Here is a 19,286-nt window from a genome sequence, read left to right on the forward strand (position 1 = left end):
TAAAAAGGGAAAAGAACACCTGAGATTTTTGAGACAATATCAGAAAGATGGGTATGCATGTAACTGGAATCACAAAGGAAAAGAGACCACCCAGTTCAAGAAAGAGAACTTTGCTAGGAATCACAGAAGCACTTCTATGTGTTCCATTCCAATTACAAACCCCTTGATCCCCACATAGTAACCCTCATCTTGAATTTTGTAATCACTTCCTTGCTTTCTCAAAAAAAAAACAGTTTTATCATCTATGATCCATTTTGAATTAACTTTTGCACTAACTCATGGAGTTTTGTTATTTTGCATATGGATGTCCAGTTGTTCCAGCACCAGCTATTGAAAAGACTGTTGTTTCTTCAATGAATTATTTCTGCACCTCTGTCAAAAATAAAATGGCCATATTTGTGTGGATTTACTTCTTCAATCTCTGTTCCATTTGACCTATATGTCTATCCCTTCAGCAATCCCACGTTGATTTAAATGGTTTTATAGTAAGTCGTAAAATTGAATAGTGTAATTCCTCCAAATTTATTCTTCTTTATCAAATTTGTTTTGACTATTCTAGTTCATTTGCCTTCAATATAAATTTTAGCATCTACTTATCTATATCTACTAAAATCCTACTGATATTTTGATTGGAATAACAAATCTATTTATCAATTTGGGGGATAATTGGCATCTTTATTAAGTTGAGTCTACCAATCCATCAACACGTTTCTCTCCACTCACATAGGTGTAATTTTTTTTTCAACAGGGCTTGTAGTTTTCAGCATACAAATCTCATATATTTTAAAGATTTATACCAAAGTACTACATTCTTCTTTGAGCTACCAATTGCTGTACTAACCAATGTTTCTTGCATTGCACACTTTCATTTCTTTTTTCAGTAGTTCTTCCAATGAGGGTCTATGAATGTAAACTCTTAGTTTTTTCAGGTCTAAAAATGCCTTTATTTCACCTGTACTTTATATAATAGTTAAAATGCTTCTAGAAATCTAAGGTGAACATTTTATTTCACTAAGAATCTTGAAAATACTTTCGCATCTAATATTATTAGTGAGAAATCTATTGAATGTAGATGGCATTCCTTTTTCTTCTGAAAGATTTTAAGATTATCTCTGATGTTCTGTAGATTGACCATAACATATCTGTGTGTGAATTTAATTTTATTTATTTTGATTCATATTCAGGATCCATTTTCATTTCTGGAACTCATGTTTTTCTTCATTTCTGGAAAATTTTCAGCAATTACCTATTCAAAGGATTTTTTCCACTGTTTACTCAATTTTCTTTTTCTGAAACTACTAGCAGATTAATGTAGAAGCCACTATATAGCCTCCTGTCACTTTAATATTTTTAACCTCATTGTCTCTCTGTTGCACTGTACAATGTGGGAATTTCTCAGTACTATTTTCCAATTAACTAATTCATTTTTCAATTGTGTCTGATCTGTAATTGATACCATCTATTGTTCTGTTTATTTAAAGTATGATTTTACATTTAATAATTCTTTTTCAAATTCATTTGTTCTCTTTTTAAAATTTATTAATTATTTTATTCTATTTATTTTTTTTTTGGCCATGTTGGGTCTTCGTTGCTGCACGTGGGCTTTTTCTCTGGTTGCGGTGAGCAGGGGTTACTCTTCATTGTGGTGCGCGGGCTTCCCATTGCGGTGGCTTCTCTTGTTGCAGAGCATGGGCTCTAGGCATGCTGACTTCAGTAGTCGTGGCACATGGGCTCAGTGGTCGTGGCTCATGGGCTCTAGAGCGCAGGCTCAGTAGTTGTGGTGCATGGGCTAAGTTGCTTCGCAGCATGTGGCATCTTCCCGGACCAGGGTTCGAACCTGCGTCCCCTGAATTGGCAGGCGGATTCTTAACAACTGCACCATCAGGGAAGCCCATATTCATTTGTTCTTGTTTCATTTATATCTGTTTTAATTTAAATTATTTCCTTACCCTTTTTATTGACAGTATCACCTCCTTTTATGTTTTTAGGCTTTGCCAGAATCTCCTACCTAGAGTAAGTTCACTTTCTAAGAATTGATTTTGTTAGTGGCCTTTGTAGCATTAAATCTTGTAAGTTTTTGAATCTTGGTCTGTAGTCTTAAATTTACTTGTTTCTTTTTTCTTTTACTGTCCTGTCTCTTTTCCTCTCTGTGCATATTTATTTATTTTCCCTCTTGTGTTTGGTTTAGGGGTTACCTCCATTCTGCCTCCAGGTTCTCAATCTAGAGCTAGGATTTAAAATAACAGTTTGGTATTATTTCTCTGTGGCAATATTAGGGATGTGGTGTATCAAATACCATTTGAAAGTATACATCTATGTTCTTCCTTTGTCAGCACATGAAATAGCACCCCAGGAGTACTATGAAACTGTGGCAGTGGGTGAGAGAGGGGGAGGGTGTTTTCAACCATCTTTCATGAGTAAGTAAGAATACACCCAGTCCCTGGCTTTAAGTACAGTTAAACTGGTAGTCCCCTGTCTTAAGTGGTGCACTTTTGGTCCACTTCATCCTATAGGTGTTACACCCTGACACTATAATTTCCTAACTCAGAGCCCCACAAGATTACAGGCTTATAATTCTTCCTCTTTTTTTTTTTTTTTCCCGGTACGCGGGCCTCTCACTGTTGTGGCCCCTCCGTTGAGGAGCACAGGCTCCGGACACGCAGGCTCAGCAGCCATGGCTCATGGGCCCAGCCGCTCCGCGGCATGTGGGATCCTCCCAGGGCACGAACCCGTGTCCCCTGCATCGGCAGGCAGACTCTCAACCACTGCACCACCAGGGAAGCCCCTAATTCTTCCTCTTTTTATACATGGGAATTTTCACCTTATATTTCAGATCTACTGTCATTTTGGTTTTCTTTTTTCAGAATGTATTCATTATTGCTATGCTTTGGGGACAGAGAGTGATTCCTTCGCGTGCCAGAATTTCATTCATAAACGGTTTCTGTGCCTAGATGTGTAACTGAGAAGGACCCTATGGGGCCTTCCTGGGACAGACTCCTCCGCATATCTTCTGCTTTAGCTCCTCTAGGAAGTAATAGAGAATACTATCTGATGCACATTTCCTGAGTTGTTTTACAGATGTGAAAACCCCCACCAAATGGAAGATGTTAACTACTTGATGACCATGAGCACATAGCCCCCAGACCTACTAGAGCCTAATGTTAACCCCTGTGACACAGCCCTGTTACCTCATCATCAACCAATCAGATATTTGTGCATGAGCTGATCACATACCCTGTACCCCCCACTCCCTCACCTGGACTTTGAAAATGCTTTTCTGAAACCCATCAGGCACTAGCTGTCCCAGACTATTTGTATGGTGAGTTACAATAAACACTGCAATTTCCTTCACCATAACCCGGTGTCAGTAGATTGGATTTACTGCAGGCAGGTGAGTGGACCCGAGTTTGGTTCAGTAACAGATGTGTCCATGACACACAGATATTTTTAAAGAATTCACCTTTTAGTAATTTTGAGAAATAAAATGGAACACGAAGAATAACCTACAGAGCATATAACAGATTTCCCAGTGGAAACTTCACAGGAGACAGAGATAACTACCTTTCCCTAAACTTTCTCAAGCAACAGATGTATATTTAAAAGTCTGTATTACCTTAATATATTCTTTTTAAATTAACTAATTAATTTATTTTTATTTTTAGCTACACTGGGTCTTCGTTGCTGCATGCGGGCTTTCTCTAGTTGTGGCAAGTGGGAGCTACTCTTTGTTGTGGTGCGCGGGCTTCTCATTGCAGTGACTTCTCATTGTGGTGACTTCTCATTGCGGAGCACGGGCTTCTAGGCACACGGGCTTCAGTAGTTGCAGCACATGGGCTCAGTAGTTGTGGCTCGTGGGCTCTAGAGCACAAGCTCAGTAGTTTTGGTGCATGGGCTTAGTTGCTCCATGGCATGTGGGATCTTCCCGGACCAGGGATCGAAATTGTATCCCCTGCATTGGCAAGCAGATTCTTAACCACTGTGCCACCAGGGAAGTCCCAATATATTCTTGACTGCTGATTAAAAGTGAAGTTTTTTTGTTGCTGTTGACTTAAACATTAGCTAACAAAGGCACAATGATAATCAAAGAATTCCATTTTTTCCAGAGGAAATCTCTCATGCTTGCTTAAAAAAAAGCAAAAACTCGTAAGTCATACATACGGATAAATGGCTTCTTTAATGTTTCCGAAGATCTGTTTCCCAGTCATTATGATGGTCAACTGGGTTGTCAATTCTACTAGACAGCCTCCAGGATCACACTAGTAAGAAGAAAAAGGAGAAAAATAAAGTAAAGGATGAAAGATGGACTTCTGCAACAAAAGAAATCCCAAACCAGAGGGTGAGAATCTGAAGATTTGCATTGGAACAGATATTAAAGAAATATAAATGGATATTTAGTTCCAAGTTCCAAGCTTGATCACCAGTCTAGCTACATTAGATTCAGCTGTGAAATATGTTAAAAACAGATTTCTGGGCCTTAGAAAATTCTGAATCTTTATTATATCTGGGTTAGGGCTGGAAGTTGTTATTTTCTCCATGTGATCTGGATGCACAGCCAGGTTTGGAAAGCACTGAACTGTTCTAACTCTGTACCCGTGGTAGAGCCCTTTTTGCTGTACCTCTAGAAAGTTATTCATCCTTTGATGGAAGTCTTCAGGAATACAGAACTTACTTATTCCAGTTTATAGTTCATATTTTATACCAAACAATAGGTACAATATAACTTCTTGCCCAGAACGAACTGGAAAGTCTATCAGACAGCAGGATTCTAAGACCAATATGCTCTGTGGACAGTCAGTGTCTTTGACTTTTCCTGCAGCTTGATAAAATCTGAGATAGTGCGGGGCACACCTAAAGGTATTTAGTTAACATTGAGTTACTGAAGCCACAAACCTCACCTCTCTAGAGAATTCTTACCTCTTCACTTCTCCACACATTAAACAAATACGTGTATTTTCCAGGATAGCCCACGAACTTCCCTTTAAAGAAAGCTACATAGAAGCAGGACGAGTAAAAATTTACAAACTGAAACAGGAACATTTTCAAGGTAAGACTGCTCTCATACTCCTGGTGAGTCCGAGGAATTTCTGGTAAATAAAAAACACCAAGGTTTAATAATGCACCTTCCTGCTTCTCCTTATTTTTTTTAATCCCTGGGATAAGTGGATATCTAGTCATATTATTCTGAGAGTCTGTTGAAATCTTCCCCACTCTGGTCATAACTGACCAATATTAAGTAGCTATGGATGTGCACTAGGCTTTCAATTAGAGATTGTGTATTAATCTAATCAACAGAGAAGGCTGAGAAACCGTCATTAGTACATTTAGAGGGATGAAGTACTTGCCTGGGGTCACACAGTCAAAATATGGAATTCAAGTGCCTATTAGACTGAAGAGCCTCATGCTTATCCCCGTAACACTATATGATACCCTGTAAACACATCAGATCTCGCTCCTCTGTTTTCAATCAGGTGTAAACAAGGTGAATCTTATGAAGGGCAGAGGATGATTTCAAACTGAATTGTGCTTTCCTCTCATGAATTAAACGGCTTTATCAGTTTTGAAAACAATGTCATGCAAACGGTGGCCGTAATAGTACATATTTTCCCTCTCCTTTCCTTAAAATGCATGATGATGATCTATCATTTTATGAATTCCAAAGATAAGAAAATGTTAGTCTCTTCACACCACAGTAAAAAAACATGAGGCATGCAAGAGTAAGGGGCCATGCTTTTCTGAACTGATGATCTCCCAAGAGCACAAGCTGATCCAGCCAAATCCATGACATTTTCAGCAACACTGAAACAGTAGCACATATTCTAAAGACACAGATAACGCTTCCATTTTACTGAAATTTAGCTGCATTTCTACAAAATCTCTAATGTGAATACAAGAGATTTTTCTCATTGACGAAAGCCGAGATATTTTTTAGGTGCTTTGTTTGTAGGTGCTAATTGCTATAATTTTTTAGTTTTTGGCTGTTGCTAAGCAGAAAAAATAAGTAAAACTGAGAGAGAAGAACTCCAAATTTGAAAATAGATTTAATGACAGCTGCTTCCCAGTGCTTACTCTAGTGCTGAGTAAATACTGTGCTGCCTTTTTGGTTACCACTGGGCACACTGTCAGTGTACAGATTTAGGGGAGGGGGGCATGAGCTCCTGGAGAGAGCAGTCTCAGAAGAAGCTGAGGCCTGGAGTTGAGTCTCTGATCTCATCTCCAACTTGCTGGGGGCAAGGCCAGGAGCAACTTTGCTCTGTGTTAGTCTTCCTGACTGAACCTACCACTCCACCTGTGACCCCTTCACCTTCCCTCATGGCTTTAGGAGAAATTTTTAAAAGAACATAATCCAGGTTCTAACACATGACAACTGAAAAGAGAAGCACTAACTTTTAGATTTATTCAGGAGGACCTGATTGTTCTGTTTTCCTCACAATAGTTTTCAAAATCCAATACATTCTAAATACCATACACATGAAATAAAAATTATCTGTGACTTTAGAAACGTGTGAGGATTTTATTTAGGCTTCAACTAACCCCATCAAGGAAGGATTAAGGTAAGAATACTCAGAAAGATCTACAGAGTCCTAATTCTTTTTAGTTATTTTTCCTGCTTCCACTATAATAGGCCTGAATGTAGCTGTTAGGGGATTCTGAAGTACCAGGCTATGGGTCTACCTGTAGAGCAAAACTGCCTTAAAGTGTGCCTTTAAAAAATGAACTCCCGGTGTGCGGAGACCCTCTGCACCCCTGCGAACATGGCGCTGCGAGTGGCGCGGAGCGTGCGGGCCGCGGTCTGCAGCCTGCGTGCCATCTCTGCGCCCAACGTGCCCTGCCCGCTGCAGCCCTGGGGACTGCGGGCGGGCGCCGTCCGGGCGCTGTCCGGCGCTGCGCACCGGCCCCACTCTGCTGTCGGGTCGTAAATTCACAGACAAACATGAATGGGCAACATCAGAAAACGGTGCTGGAACAGTGGGAATCAGCAATTTTGCACAGGAAGTTTTGGGAGGTGTTGTTTACTGTAGTCTGCCTGAAGTTGGGAAAAAATTGAACAAACAAGAGGAATTTGGTGCTTTGGAAAGTGTGAAAGCTGCTAGTGAACTCTATTCTCCTCTATCAGGAGAAGTAACTGAAATTAATGAAGCTCTAACAGAAAATGCAGGACTTGTAAACAAATCTTGTTATGAAGATGGTTGGCTGATCAAGACGACACTCAGTAACCCTTCAGAACTAGATGAACTAATGAGTGAAGACGCATATGAGAAATACATAAAATCTATTGAGGACTGAAAATGGAACCCCTAAATAAACTAGTTTGAAACAAAAACAAACAAACAAAAAAAGAACTCCCTTGGGGATTATCCAGAATGGAGGTATAGCATTGATAGGAACCCTTTTTCAGAGTCATACTAATAATTTGGCCGGCTTACCCATTTTTGTAATCCAGGCAGATATCCTTTCATAAAAGAAATTCAAGATCAAGATGACAATAAAGTTCAAGCACGATCCAGTGAGAGATGTGGTTATGTGGGGAGTGAGGAAACTTCTGACATGCTTTAAGGATGCTTCAGTTTCCATGAAGCTAGCAAATGTAGCAAAGACTGACAGGCGGTATACAATCACAGCTACCATACACGCGATGACCAGAGACATCTGCGGAAGGGAAACAAAAACTGGTCACTCTGGTCTCTGAATCCCTGTGATGCATATATATCTGAAACATACTCTTCTCTTCAACTCATATATTAAGTTTAGCAGATCTGACATGGAAAGCAAGACAAGTCAGTCCCTCTCACCATAGATGGCAGGAAATGAAAACTAGGAACGTAAAAGGGTTAGCGATAAGTGTATGGTAGCAGCTGAGTCAATCGAAAATAGAAAAGTATTCATTGACCATCCTCTAGGTCTATCCTTTAGAATGAGTTGGAAAACTTCCAGCAAGCCAGAGTCTGCTTGTGGCCTTACCTGTTCTTGCGTGGCCCTTAAGGTAAGAATATGTTTTGTTTGTTTGTTTGCATTTTTAAAGGTTGTAAAGAAAAATAAAGACAATTATGTGTCAGAGACGATTTGTGGCCTACAAAGCCTATAATATATCTTTTACAGCAAATGTTTGGTAACCTCTGCTCTAGGTTGTAGTTAAATGCGTAGTGTGAAGATCACTTACTTTCTCAAGAAAAATACGTTTAAAGATTCGATTTCATTTCCCCTCAGAATACTGCCATTAGTAGTCTGATATGCCTGGTAGTTTAGATATTTGTATAAATTTTATACCTTTACATATTACAAAATCACAAAGATCTTTATATCAATGATTGGAGAATTTTATTGTGAAAGTTGAGGAACTGAATCAAATTGAATGAGTACTAGAAATAAATGACAGTGATCTTTCTGGAACCACACTCCAGAATATTTTTCAAGGAGTGTCCCAAATTGATTATCACCCCCTTTTATTCTATCATCTCTCCTAAAATGATTGTTATATCATATAGGAAAACACACATTTAAAATAGAAAAACCAATACCTTTATCAAAAAAGGTTAGAGATAAAATATTATAGGACAATATGGAATGGTGAGGTTAAAATACAGTCTACAACTGCTAATTATTTATACTTCAACAGGCTAACTTCTCAGAGGGTAACTTTGCCTGTTTTCCTAAAACTAAAGGTCAACTGTAAGAGGACATACATTTTGAAAGGGGAGGGCAGGAAATAGATTATGATGATGGAGAAATCTATCAGGTAAAAGGCATGGAAAAAATCTGACTCCCTAACAATGGGATATGCTAATTAAATTCTTCATGTAGAAGATGTAACATTTTCTTCCATTTATCTTGGCAAGAGAACGAACCTTAATGGTATAAAGTTTTTCATTTTGTATAAGTATTTTAAATGGATAAAAGATAAATTAATAATTTTTTTAAAAAAACTAAACAAATAGTCTGTAATCAAATTACTTATTTCACTGTTCTGGTTTCAAGTTATCACCAAATTAACAAAGAGCTGGGGGAGGGAGAGGGACGGGCTTTAAGATAAAGCACCTCTCTCTCCCCCCAACTCTTTATGCAAGGTTTAATCATGGCACATCCATGCAAATTACAGTTTATTCTATATAAGAGCTCCATTCAAGATAAAAAAAAAATACTGTGGAGTGGGAGGGAAGAGAGGGACTCAAGCCATTGCAGACAAAACTATTGAGGTAATCCCAGTATGATCTTACATCAATAGATGATAATAGTTTTTAAACAATGCTCACCCATAAAGTCACTGTGGCTCCCGATAAAAAGTACCATGGAATACGACTACACAAAGGCAAGTAAGGTTCCACCTCCTGTAATTTTGAAGAAATCACAGCAAAATTCAAAATCTACAAAGTTGGGAATCCAAGCAGTAGTCAAAATCACAAAGCCATGTTAAAGTAGAAACCTCCTCAATGGGTTCACCACAGCTCATGGAATGCTACATTCTAGTAGTGGTTCCTTATGTTTAGGTAGAAACCTTTAGGGCTCTCAGATGAAATATTTTACAAATGATATGAGATATAAAGGATACACATTATTTCCTGAGTGTTGAATTAGAGTTGTATTTAGGGAGAGGGAGACAGGAAAAACAAAGTCAAAACCTGAGGGCTGCTGCTTAAGTGGACATGCCTTAATGATGTTAAAATTTTCTAATTGAGTTAAATTGAATTGAGTTGAATGCACTGCTCTGTAATTGCTCTGTATGATATTAAGTAGGGTGCCTTCTTTATATTTATAGGATTAATTGTCTTCTTCCACACAGTTCAGGGGCCCAGACTTTTCTACAATTATGGGTTTTTAAGTCATTAATGGAAGATATTAATTATACCAGCTGATATTTTTAGCTATATCGAGAGGCAGTTAGATCTTACGGCCAAAATACTGTCATACAGTAAAAAATAGTTGTCAGCAGAAATCTAAATCATGTAATTCTATTTAACATATAAGATTTTACATCTGTACAGTCTCAAGGATTTTTCAGAAAGGACTGAACGCAAACAGAACATAGCAGTCAGGGTAGGCTGCCCAAGAGCTCTATTGAACCCCAGGATGTGTGTGGACACATCTGATTATGTACATGTGTATGCATGTGTGTATCCAATGTGTCAGTGTGTTCGTGTGTGTGTGCATATTTGTGTGTGCATGTGTGTGTGTCCATTCCTGCATGTATGTGTTCCCAACAGACTCAAATGTAAGAATTCTGGTTGTGCTTAACCACTGAAGAAGCACTGCAATGAAGTAAAAAAAAAAAAAAAAAAAAAAAACAACAACTCTCATTTCCAAAGCCATTAAAGCTAAGTGAAGTAGACGATTCACAGTGAATCAATACATATTGTTTTTCAACTTGTTTCAAATGTAAACATTCAGTACATCTTGCTTTTGGTCAACGGTGTTTGGCAAAGCCAATAGGCCTGCTTTTATTTTCTTCTTTATCCCATTAAGTATGAACAAATACACATCATGTCATTATTATGAAAATATCTCTTTTAATATATTTTTTATTAATTTCAAATAGCCACCCAAATTGTTAATGTATTTTCTGAGGTGATTTTTCTCTTCATTCATTTACTGAATATTTTGTAATGTTTCAAGGCAATTTAATAAACGTTTAGTGAATGCCTGTACTATGAGAAGAATGTTGAGTATTATACACAAGAACAGTGTCCTGAACAGAGTAGGGAATTCTACTGAAGAGATTTTTAGAGACATATTCTATTCTCTCTTTAATAGCATCAGGTAACATGGTGATTATAGATTATGGAAAGGTGGGGACTCTAAGAATATGCAGCCAAGAGTCTGCAAAGTATCTTCCATTTTCAAGTGAAACAAAAATGAGGTACCAAGAAGTCAAATAACTCAGTCAACAACATACAGCCAGTTTGCCAGTTATCCCCAAATCTAGACTCTCCTTTCCAGACACCAGTGCAATGATCTTCCCATTATAATTAATTAGAATGGACTAGGTGAATAAACTTTGGTCGAATAAAGCAATCACTCGTAAGCCCACTACCTTAATACAATACTATTTTAATTTTCACGCATTAACTTAGTATCATTTCCATGTCTATATATTTATATACAAAGCCCACAGCATGCACACTATTTTCCATTTCCTTTTATTTCACTTAGTATTAAAACTATGTATTTCATGATATGATGACTTGGATTTGCTTCAAAATAATCTAGTGGCAGGGAGGGGTAGGTGTATAAATGAAAGAAGATTGCCCATGAAATAATAATAATTGAAGCTGGGTGATGATTCCATCCTGGGGCTCATTATACTTTACTACCTACTTGTGCATGCGTTCAAGATGTATATTAGAAGCAAGTAAACAAGTTTGTATGATTTATATGTTGTAGAGTATTTTAAAGGCAAATTGAAATACACATCATTACTTGAGAGGCCACCCACAGCTTGGTGTCCATTGGAATATACTGCCTATTTCAGTCTCCTAATATACCTTAGTCACTGCATTCACTTTCCTATGTGTACACATAGCTTCAAATTCAGGTCTCAGCTGGAGCTGCTGCTGCTCCTCCTCAAAGTCCACCAGGTCCCACTCATATTCCAGTCTGGCTTGTCGCTGTTTCCAAAACTCCAAAAACAATGTGACTATGGGCAAAGAAATGCATAAGAACAAATATAATAAAGAGATGGAGGAATAAGTGAATAAGGAGATAATTACTAGATTTTTCTTTACTTTAAAAAATCATTTTGGTTGTATGATGGTTCTTCTGTCATTGTTTGATGATAAAATTATAAATTTTGGCATAATACTATGTAATAGTCTTGAAATAACTCATATATAGAAATACAAATTCGTTTCTTAGACAGCAGTCCATGCAAGAAAAAATTTTTTTAGGCACGCTATTCTCTCTCTCTTCATTCAGATAATTTGAAATAATATTTAAACTTGACTTTTTACTAACACCTAGATTTTGTTTGCATGTCTTTTACTGAAATCATTCAAGCAATTGTACCACATTCTCAGGCTTAGGGAAATTTAAGGAAAACATAGGAGCCATTTCATAACACAGTATGTCTCTCTCTCTCTCTCTCTCTGTCTCTCTTTGTCTCTCTCTCTGTCTCTGTCTCTCTCTCTCTCTCTCTCTCTATATATATATATATACGTATAATATATAATATTATATAGTATAATATACAATATATATAATTTTTAAACAAACTTTCCCTTAAAGAATAACATATTTACAGAAAAGTATATAAAACATTACCAACACCCCCAGAAAAACCTTCCCTTATAACCCTTCTAAGGCATAGATGTAACTAGTTTACACACACACACACACACAGACACACACACACACATATATACATATATATATATATAAACACACACACACACATACCAGTTTCTTTACCCATTCATCTGTCAATGGACATTTAGATTGTTTCCACATCTTGGTTAATGTGGAGAGAGTTACAATGAACACAAGAGTGCTAACATCTTTTTGAGATCCTGATTTCAATTATTTTGGGTAAATACCCAGAAGTGGGATTGCTAGATTATATGACAGTTCTATTTTAATTTTTTGAGGCACTTCCACACTGTTTTCCGGTTGTACCATTTAGCATTCCCACCAATAGTATGCAAGAGTTCATTATAATTCTTCACATCCTCATCATTTTGGTGATAGCCATCCTGACAGGTGTGAGATAACATCTCATTGTGGTCTGATTTGCATTTCTCTGATAACTAATGACATTAAGTATTTTTTCATATATCTGTTGGCCATTTGTATAACTTCTTCGGGGAAATGTCTATTCAAGTCCTTTGTCCATTTTTAATCAGGTTAGGTTTTGTTATTTTTTAAAAACTATTGAGCTACAGGTGTTCCTTATATATATTTCGGGATTAACCCTTTATCAGATAGATGGTTTGCAAATATTTTCTGCCTTTCAATTGGTTGCCTTTGCACTCTGTTCATTGTTGTCTCTGCTGTGCAGAGCATTTTAGTTTGAGGTAGTCTAGCTTATTTTGTTTGTTTTTGTTGCCTGGGCTTTGGTGCCATCTGCATGAAATCATTGCCAAGACCAATGTCATAAAGATTTTCCTTATACTCTCTTCTAGGATTTTTACAGTTTCAGGTCTTGTGTTTAAGCCTTTAATCCATTTTGAATTGATTTTTGTGATGGTGTAAGATGTGAATGAAAAATGTTGCCTGCCATATCGGTAAACAAAGGATGTTGCAGCCATCAAGCCACTACAGCCCAGATGGTGAGCCCTGAGGGAACTCAAGATGGGAAAGAACAGGATACTGGCCCCAGATAGCTAAGGTGCATATCAAAGGAATGATTTCAATTAGCCCAGATTCTTGCATCTTCCCATACAAAGAAAAGCGCTAATTCATTAACTTAAGGTATCTGGTTTTCTTTAATTAACAGTAATCTTTTGATGTCTGACTACCTGGTCTTTGTTGCAAAACTCCTATGTATCCTGGCTCCTCCCTTACCTCTTCAGAGCAGCTCCTCAGAGCTATCTGAGAGGCTGCCTCCTGGGCTTGAAGTCCTCAGAAAGTCTGCCAAATAAAACATAATTCTCAACTTTCAGGTTGTGGATTTTTTTTCAGTTGACAAAGATAAGGATCCAATTTCATTCTTTTGCATGTCGCCGTCCAGATTTCCGCAGCACCATTTGTTGAAGAGACTATCCTTTCCCCATTTTGTTTTCTTGGAAATCCTGTTGAAGATTAATTTACCATATACATGTGGATTTATTTCTAGGCTCCATTCTGTTCCATCGGTCTGCATGTCTATCTTAATGCCAGTACCATACTGTTTTGATTGCTGCAGCAAACAAACAGTTCCTAACTGGTTTTCTCCCCAGGGCTAAAAGTAGAGGCAGCAGACACAAATGCCCATCTTCCAATCTTTCTTTGAAAGAGATCTACTTGCAGACTTTAAAAGCTGCTGCCTGAGGGTCCAGCTTCCAAACAGCCTGCATTTAGGTGCTGACTGAGATCTTCCCATTTGGGATACTGATGGGTTTTGGCACACCCCCCAAATACTGGGAACCACTAAGAACAAAGAAGGCAGCTTGAACAATCACAGGCCACACTTTCAAGGCTGGGAGAGGTAGCTGTTTTACCTAATGAACAGAAATCAACACAGGGAGGCAAGGTAAATGAAGAAACAAAGGAAAATATGTTCCAAATAAAAGAACAAGATAAACTGCAGAAAAAGACCTTAATGAAATGAAAACAAGCAATTTACCTGATAAAGAGTTCGAAATAATGGTCATAAAGATGCTTACTGAGGTCTGGAGAACAATGCATGAATAAAGTGAGAATTTGAACAAAGAGACAGAAAATATAAGAAAGTAATAAACAGAGATCATAGAGCTGAAGAATACAATAATTTTATTGTAAAATTCAATAGAAGGGTTCAGCACATACTACATAAAATGAAGAAAGGATCAGTAAACCCCAAGAAAGGGAAGTGGAATTCATTCAGTCAGAGGAGAAAAAATGAATGAAATGAAAATGAAAAATGAGTGAAAAAAAGTGAAGTCAGCTTAAGGGAGTTATGGGACAATATCAAGCAGACCAACATTTGCATTATAGGGGGTCCCAGAAGGAGAAGAGAGAGAGACAGAGACAGCATATTCAAATAATGGGTAAAAACTTCTCTAACATGGGGAAAAAAACAAATATCATATCTAGGAAACCCACTGAGTTCCAAAAAAGATGAAAACAAACAGAACTACACTGAGACACATTATATTTAAAAGGTCAAGAGTTAAAGACAAAGAGAGAATCTTATAAGCAAGAAGAGAAAAACAACTTATGTATAAGGGAACCCTCATAAGACTATCAGCAGATTTTTCAGCAGAAACTGCAGGCCAGAAGGGAGTAGCATATAGTCAAAGTACTGAAAAAAATTTGAGGACCAAGAATACTCTACCTGGAAAGTTTTCCAGACAAGTAAAAGTGGAAAGGGTTTATCACAACTAGAATGGCTTTTCAAGAAATGTTAAAGGGACCTCTTTAAACTGAAATGAAAACATATAAAAGTACAAATCTCATTAGTATAGGTAAATGTATAGTTAAATTTAAAATACATGTTATAATGGGGGTAGGTAACTCACTTCTAAATCTATTATGAAGGTTAAAAGACAAAAGTAGTAAAAATAACTGTAACTACAATAAAATTGTATAACTATAATAATTGGTTAAAGGATACACAAGCTAAGAAGATATAAACTGTGACATCAAAAACATAAAACATGGGAAGGAAAGTAAAAATATAGAGCGTTAGTATGCATTTGGAATTAATTTGTTTTGCTTGCAATAGAATGTTATAACTATAAGATGTTTTATAAAAGCCTCACTATAATCACAGAGCAAAAACCTATAAGAGACATGCAAAAGATAAAGAAAAAGGAATCTAAGCATACCATTACAGAAAATTATCATACCCCAAAAGAAGAAGGCAAGAGAGGAAGAAAGGAACAAATGAATTACAAAACAATTAACAAAATGGCAATAGTAAGTCCATATCTGTCAATAATTACTTTAATGTAATTAACTAAATTCTCCAATCAAAAGTCACAGAGTGGTTGAATGGATAAAAAAACAAGACTCAACTATGTGCTGCCTACAAGAAACTCACTTCAGCTGTAAGGACACATATATACTAAAAGTGAAAGGATGGAAAAAGATATTCCATACAAACTGAAACCAAAAGAAAGCAATATTAACTATACTTATATAAGACAAAATAGACTTTAAGACAAAGATCACAATAAGGGGAAAAGAAGATCTTTCTATAATGATAGAGAGATCCATCAAAGAAGAAGATATAACACTTATAAATACTTATGCACTCAATAGAGGAGCACCTAAAATATATACAGCAAATGTTAACAGACCTGAAGACAGAAATTGTCAGCAACATAATAATAGTAGGGAACTTCAACGCCCCATTTTCAACAATGGATAGATCATCCTGACAGAAAATCAATAAGGAATCATTGGACTTAAACTACATGTTAGACCAGAGGGACTTAAGGGGCATTGACAGCACTTTCCATCTAACAGCAGCAGAATACACATTCTTCTAAGTGCACATGGAATGTTCTCCAGGAAAGGTCATATATTAGCACCACAAAACTAGTCAATAGATTTCAAAAGTTTGAAATCATATCAAGCATCTTTTCTGACCACAATGGTATGAAAATAGAATTACAGGAAAAGTTAAAACTGGAAAATTCACAAATATGTGGAGAATAAAGGACATGCTACTGAACAAACTTAGAAAAATCAACAGAGAAATTAAACAATATCTTGAGACAAATGAAACTGGAAATACAATATACCAAAACTTACGGGATGCAGCAGAAGCAGTTCTAGGAAGGAAGTTCATAGTGATGAATGCCCTCATTAAGAACCAAGAAAAAGCTACAATAAACAACCTAACTTTAGACATTAAGGAACCAGAAAAAGAAGAGCAAAGTAAGCCAAAGGTAGTAGAAGGAAGGAAATAACAAAGATCAGAGGGTAAATAAATAAAAGAGACAAAAAGACAATAGAAAAGATCAATAAAACTGTTTTATTTTGAAAAGATAATAGAAAACCTTTAGCCATAATTACCAAGAAAAAAAGATAAGGCTCAAATAAATAAAATTAGAAACTAAATAAGAGACATGACAACTGATAGCACAGAAATACAAAGGATCATGAGACTACTATGAACAATTATGTGCCAATACAGTGGATAACCTAGAAGAAATGGATAAAGTCGTAGAAACATACAACCTACCTAAACTGAACCATGAAGAAATAGAAAATCTCAACAGACCAATTACCAGTAAGGATATTGAATCAGTAATCAAAAACGTCCCCACCAACAAATGTCCAGATCAGATAGCTTTACTGGTGAATTCTATCATGCATGTAAAGAAGAATTAATCCTTCTCAAAATCTTCCAAAGACTAGAAGAGGAAAGAAAACTTCCAAACTCATTTTATGAGGCCGTCATTATCCTGACACCAAAGTCAGACAAAGACACTACAAGTAAAGAAGTTATACTTGATGAACATAGATGCAAAGAACCTGAACAAAAGAGTAGCAAATCAAATTCAGCAATATATTAAAAGAATTATACACAATGATCAAGTGGGATTTACTCCAGGGATACAAGGATAGTTCAACATCCACAAATCAATCAACATGGTATACCACATTAACAAAATAAATGATAAAAGAAAATCATCTCAACAGATGCAGAAAAAGCATTTAACAGAACTGAACATCCATCATGATAAAAACTCTCAAAAATATAGGTATAAATGGAATGTACCTCAATATAATAAGGGCTATACATGACAAGCCCATAGCTACCATCATAGTCAGTGGTGAAAAGCTGAAAGCTTTCCCTCTATGATCAGGGACAAGACAAGAATGCCTATTCTTGCCTCTTCTATTCAATAGAGTACTGGACATCCTAGCCAGAGCAATTAGTCAAAAATAAATAAATAAATAAAAGACATATAAATTAGTAAGAAAGAAGGAAAGAAGTAAAACTGTCTCTGTTTGCAAATAACATGAAATTATAAAAAACATCCTGAAGACACCACCAAAAAACTGTTAGAACTAATAAATAAATTTAGTCAAGTTCCAGGATAAAAATAAATATATAGAAACCCACTGTGTTTCTATATACTAACCACGTACTAACAGAAAGAGAAATTAAGAAAATAATCCCATTTACAATAACATCAAAAAGAACAAAATACCCAGGAATAAATTTAACCAAGGAAATGAAAGATACGTACACTGTATACTACTAGACACTGATGAAAGAAATTGAAGAAGACACAAATAAATGGAAAGATAGCCCATGCTCATGGACTGGAGGAATTAATATAAAAATGTCCATACTACCCAAGCAATCTCCAGATTTAATGCAATCCCTATCAAAATTCCAATGCTATTTTTCACAGAAATAGAGAAAACAATCCTAAAATTTTTATGGGGCCACAAAAGACTCCAAATAGCCAAAGCAATCTTGAGAAGGAAGACCAAAGCAGTAGGCATCATATTCCTGATCTCAAACTATATTACAAAGTTATAGTAATCAAAATAGCATGGTACTTCTGGCATGGCATAAAGAGAAACATAGAGACCTATGGAACACAATCAAGAGCTCAGAAAAGAATCCCACATATTATGGTCAATTAATATTTGACAAAGGAGCCAAAAATACTCAATGGGGATTTCTTCTATAAATGGTTTTGAGAAAATTGGATATTCCTTTGCAAAAGAACAAAACTGAAAAAAAAGGGAACCCTCGTGCACTGTCAGTGGGAATGTAAATTGGTGTAGCTGTTATGGAAAACAATATGAAGGTTCCTTGAGAAATTAAAAATATAAATATAATAGGATGAAGCAATTCCACTTTTAGGTATCTATCCAAAGGAAACAAAATCATTATCTTGAAGTGATATCTTTACCCCCACGTTCACTGCAGCTGCTGGGTGTTCTATGCATAATTGCTCCTCTATTTGTTATGACATATAAGGTTAGTGTTGGTGTACAATCTCTGTCAATGGAAAGAATTGAAAACTACTACATTTGTTGTAATTTGTGTACCTATCATCCATTTCTGATTCCAAAAAGTGACAGGCAGGATTTGGTAGCCACATAATGAAGAGATGTCCATATACTAACTTAACCAGAGGAGGCTGCTGGAGAATTGTGGGTAAGACTTCTCTGTCTCCCATTCTCTCTTTGAATCTGGCCTTTTTTCTTCAGACCATAGCAGTCAAGCAGAAGTAAGAGAAACCCATAAGAACCTCTGCTTCATGTACACACCCCCACAAATGTTGGTGTCCTATTGCCTGAATCAAGCTACCTTGTTCCCTTGGCCAGTATTTTTCTTTTTTTAATTAATTAATTAATTTTTCGTTTCATTGGGTCTTTGTTGTTGCGCGCGGGCTTTCTCTAGTTGCGGCGAGCAGGGGCTACTCTTCGTTGTGGTGTGCAGGTTTCTCATTGCGGTGGCTTCTCTTGCTGCGGAGCATGGGCTCTAGGCGCACAGGCTTCAGTAGTTGTGGCACACGGGCTTGCGGGCTCTAGAGCACAGGCTCAGTAGCTGTGGCACACAGGCTTAGTTGCTCCGTGGCATGTGGGATCTTCCTGGACCAGGGCTCAAACCCGTGACCCCTGCATTGGCAGCTGGATTCTTAACCTCTGTGCCACCAGGGAAGTCCCTCCTTGGCCAGTTTTTAAATGCACACACTTGTGCTTTT

At 36.9% G+C, this 19,286-nt stretch overlaps 1 protein-coding gene and 1 pseudogene across 13 annotated transcripts in view; one reads left to right on the forward strand and one right to left on the reverse strand.

Annotated features, from left to right (window-relative positions):
• The window catches only part of ANO5 (anoctamin 5), a 97,975-nt gene that overhangs the window by 15,766 nt on the left and 62,923 nt on the right, over positions 1-19,286 (reverse strand). For all 13 annotated transcript variants that reach the window (XM_060303418.1, XM_060303422.1, XM_060303417.1 and 10 more), the window contains 5 exons: positions 11,475-11,626; positions 9,249-9,323; positions 7,425-7,647; positions 4,915-5,084; positions 4,159-4,256 (listed from right to left, as the gene is read on the reverse strand). In XM_060303418.1, the coding sequence (XP_060159401.1) occupies positions 4,159-4,256; positions 4,915-5,084; positions 7,425-7,647; positions 9,249-9,323; positions 11,475-11,626 (718 nt within the window). The remainder of the gene's footprint in view (positions 1-4,158; positions 4,257-4,914; positions 5,085-7,424; positions 7,648-9,248; positions 9,324-11,474; positions 11,627-19,286) is intronic.
• LOC115857630 (glycine cleavage system H protein, mitochondrial-like) lies at positions 6,753-7,284 on the forward strand (annotated as a pseudogene).

This window comes from Globicephala melas, chromosome 8 (assembly GCF_963455315.2).
Source record: "Globicephala melas chromosome 8, mGloMel1.2, whole genome shotgun sequence".
Taxonomy (NCBI): Eukaryota; Metazoa; Chordata; class Mammalia; order Artiodactyla; family Delphinidae; genus Globicephala; species Globicephala melas.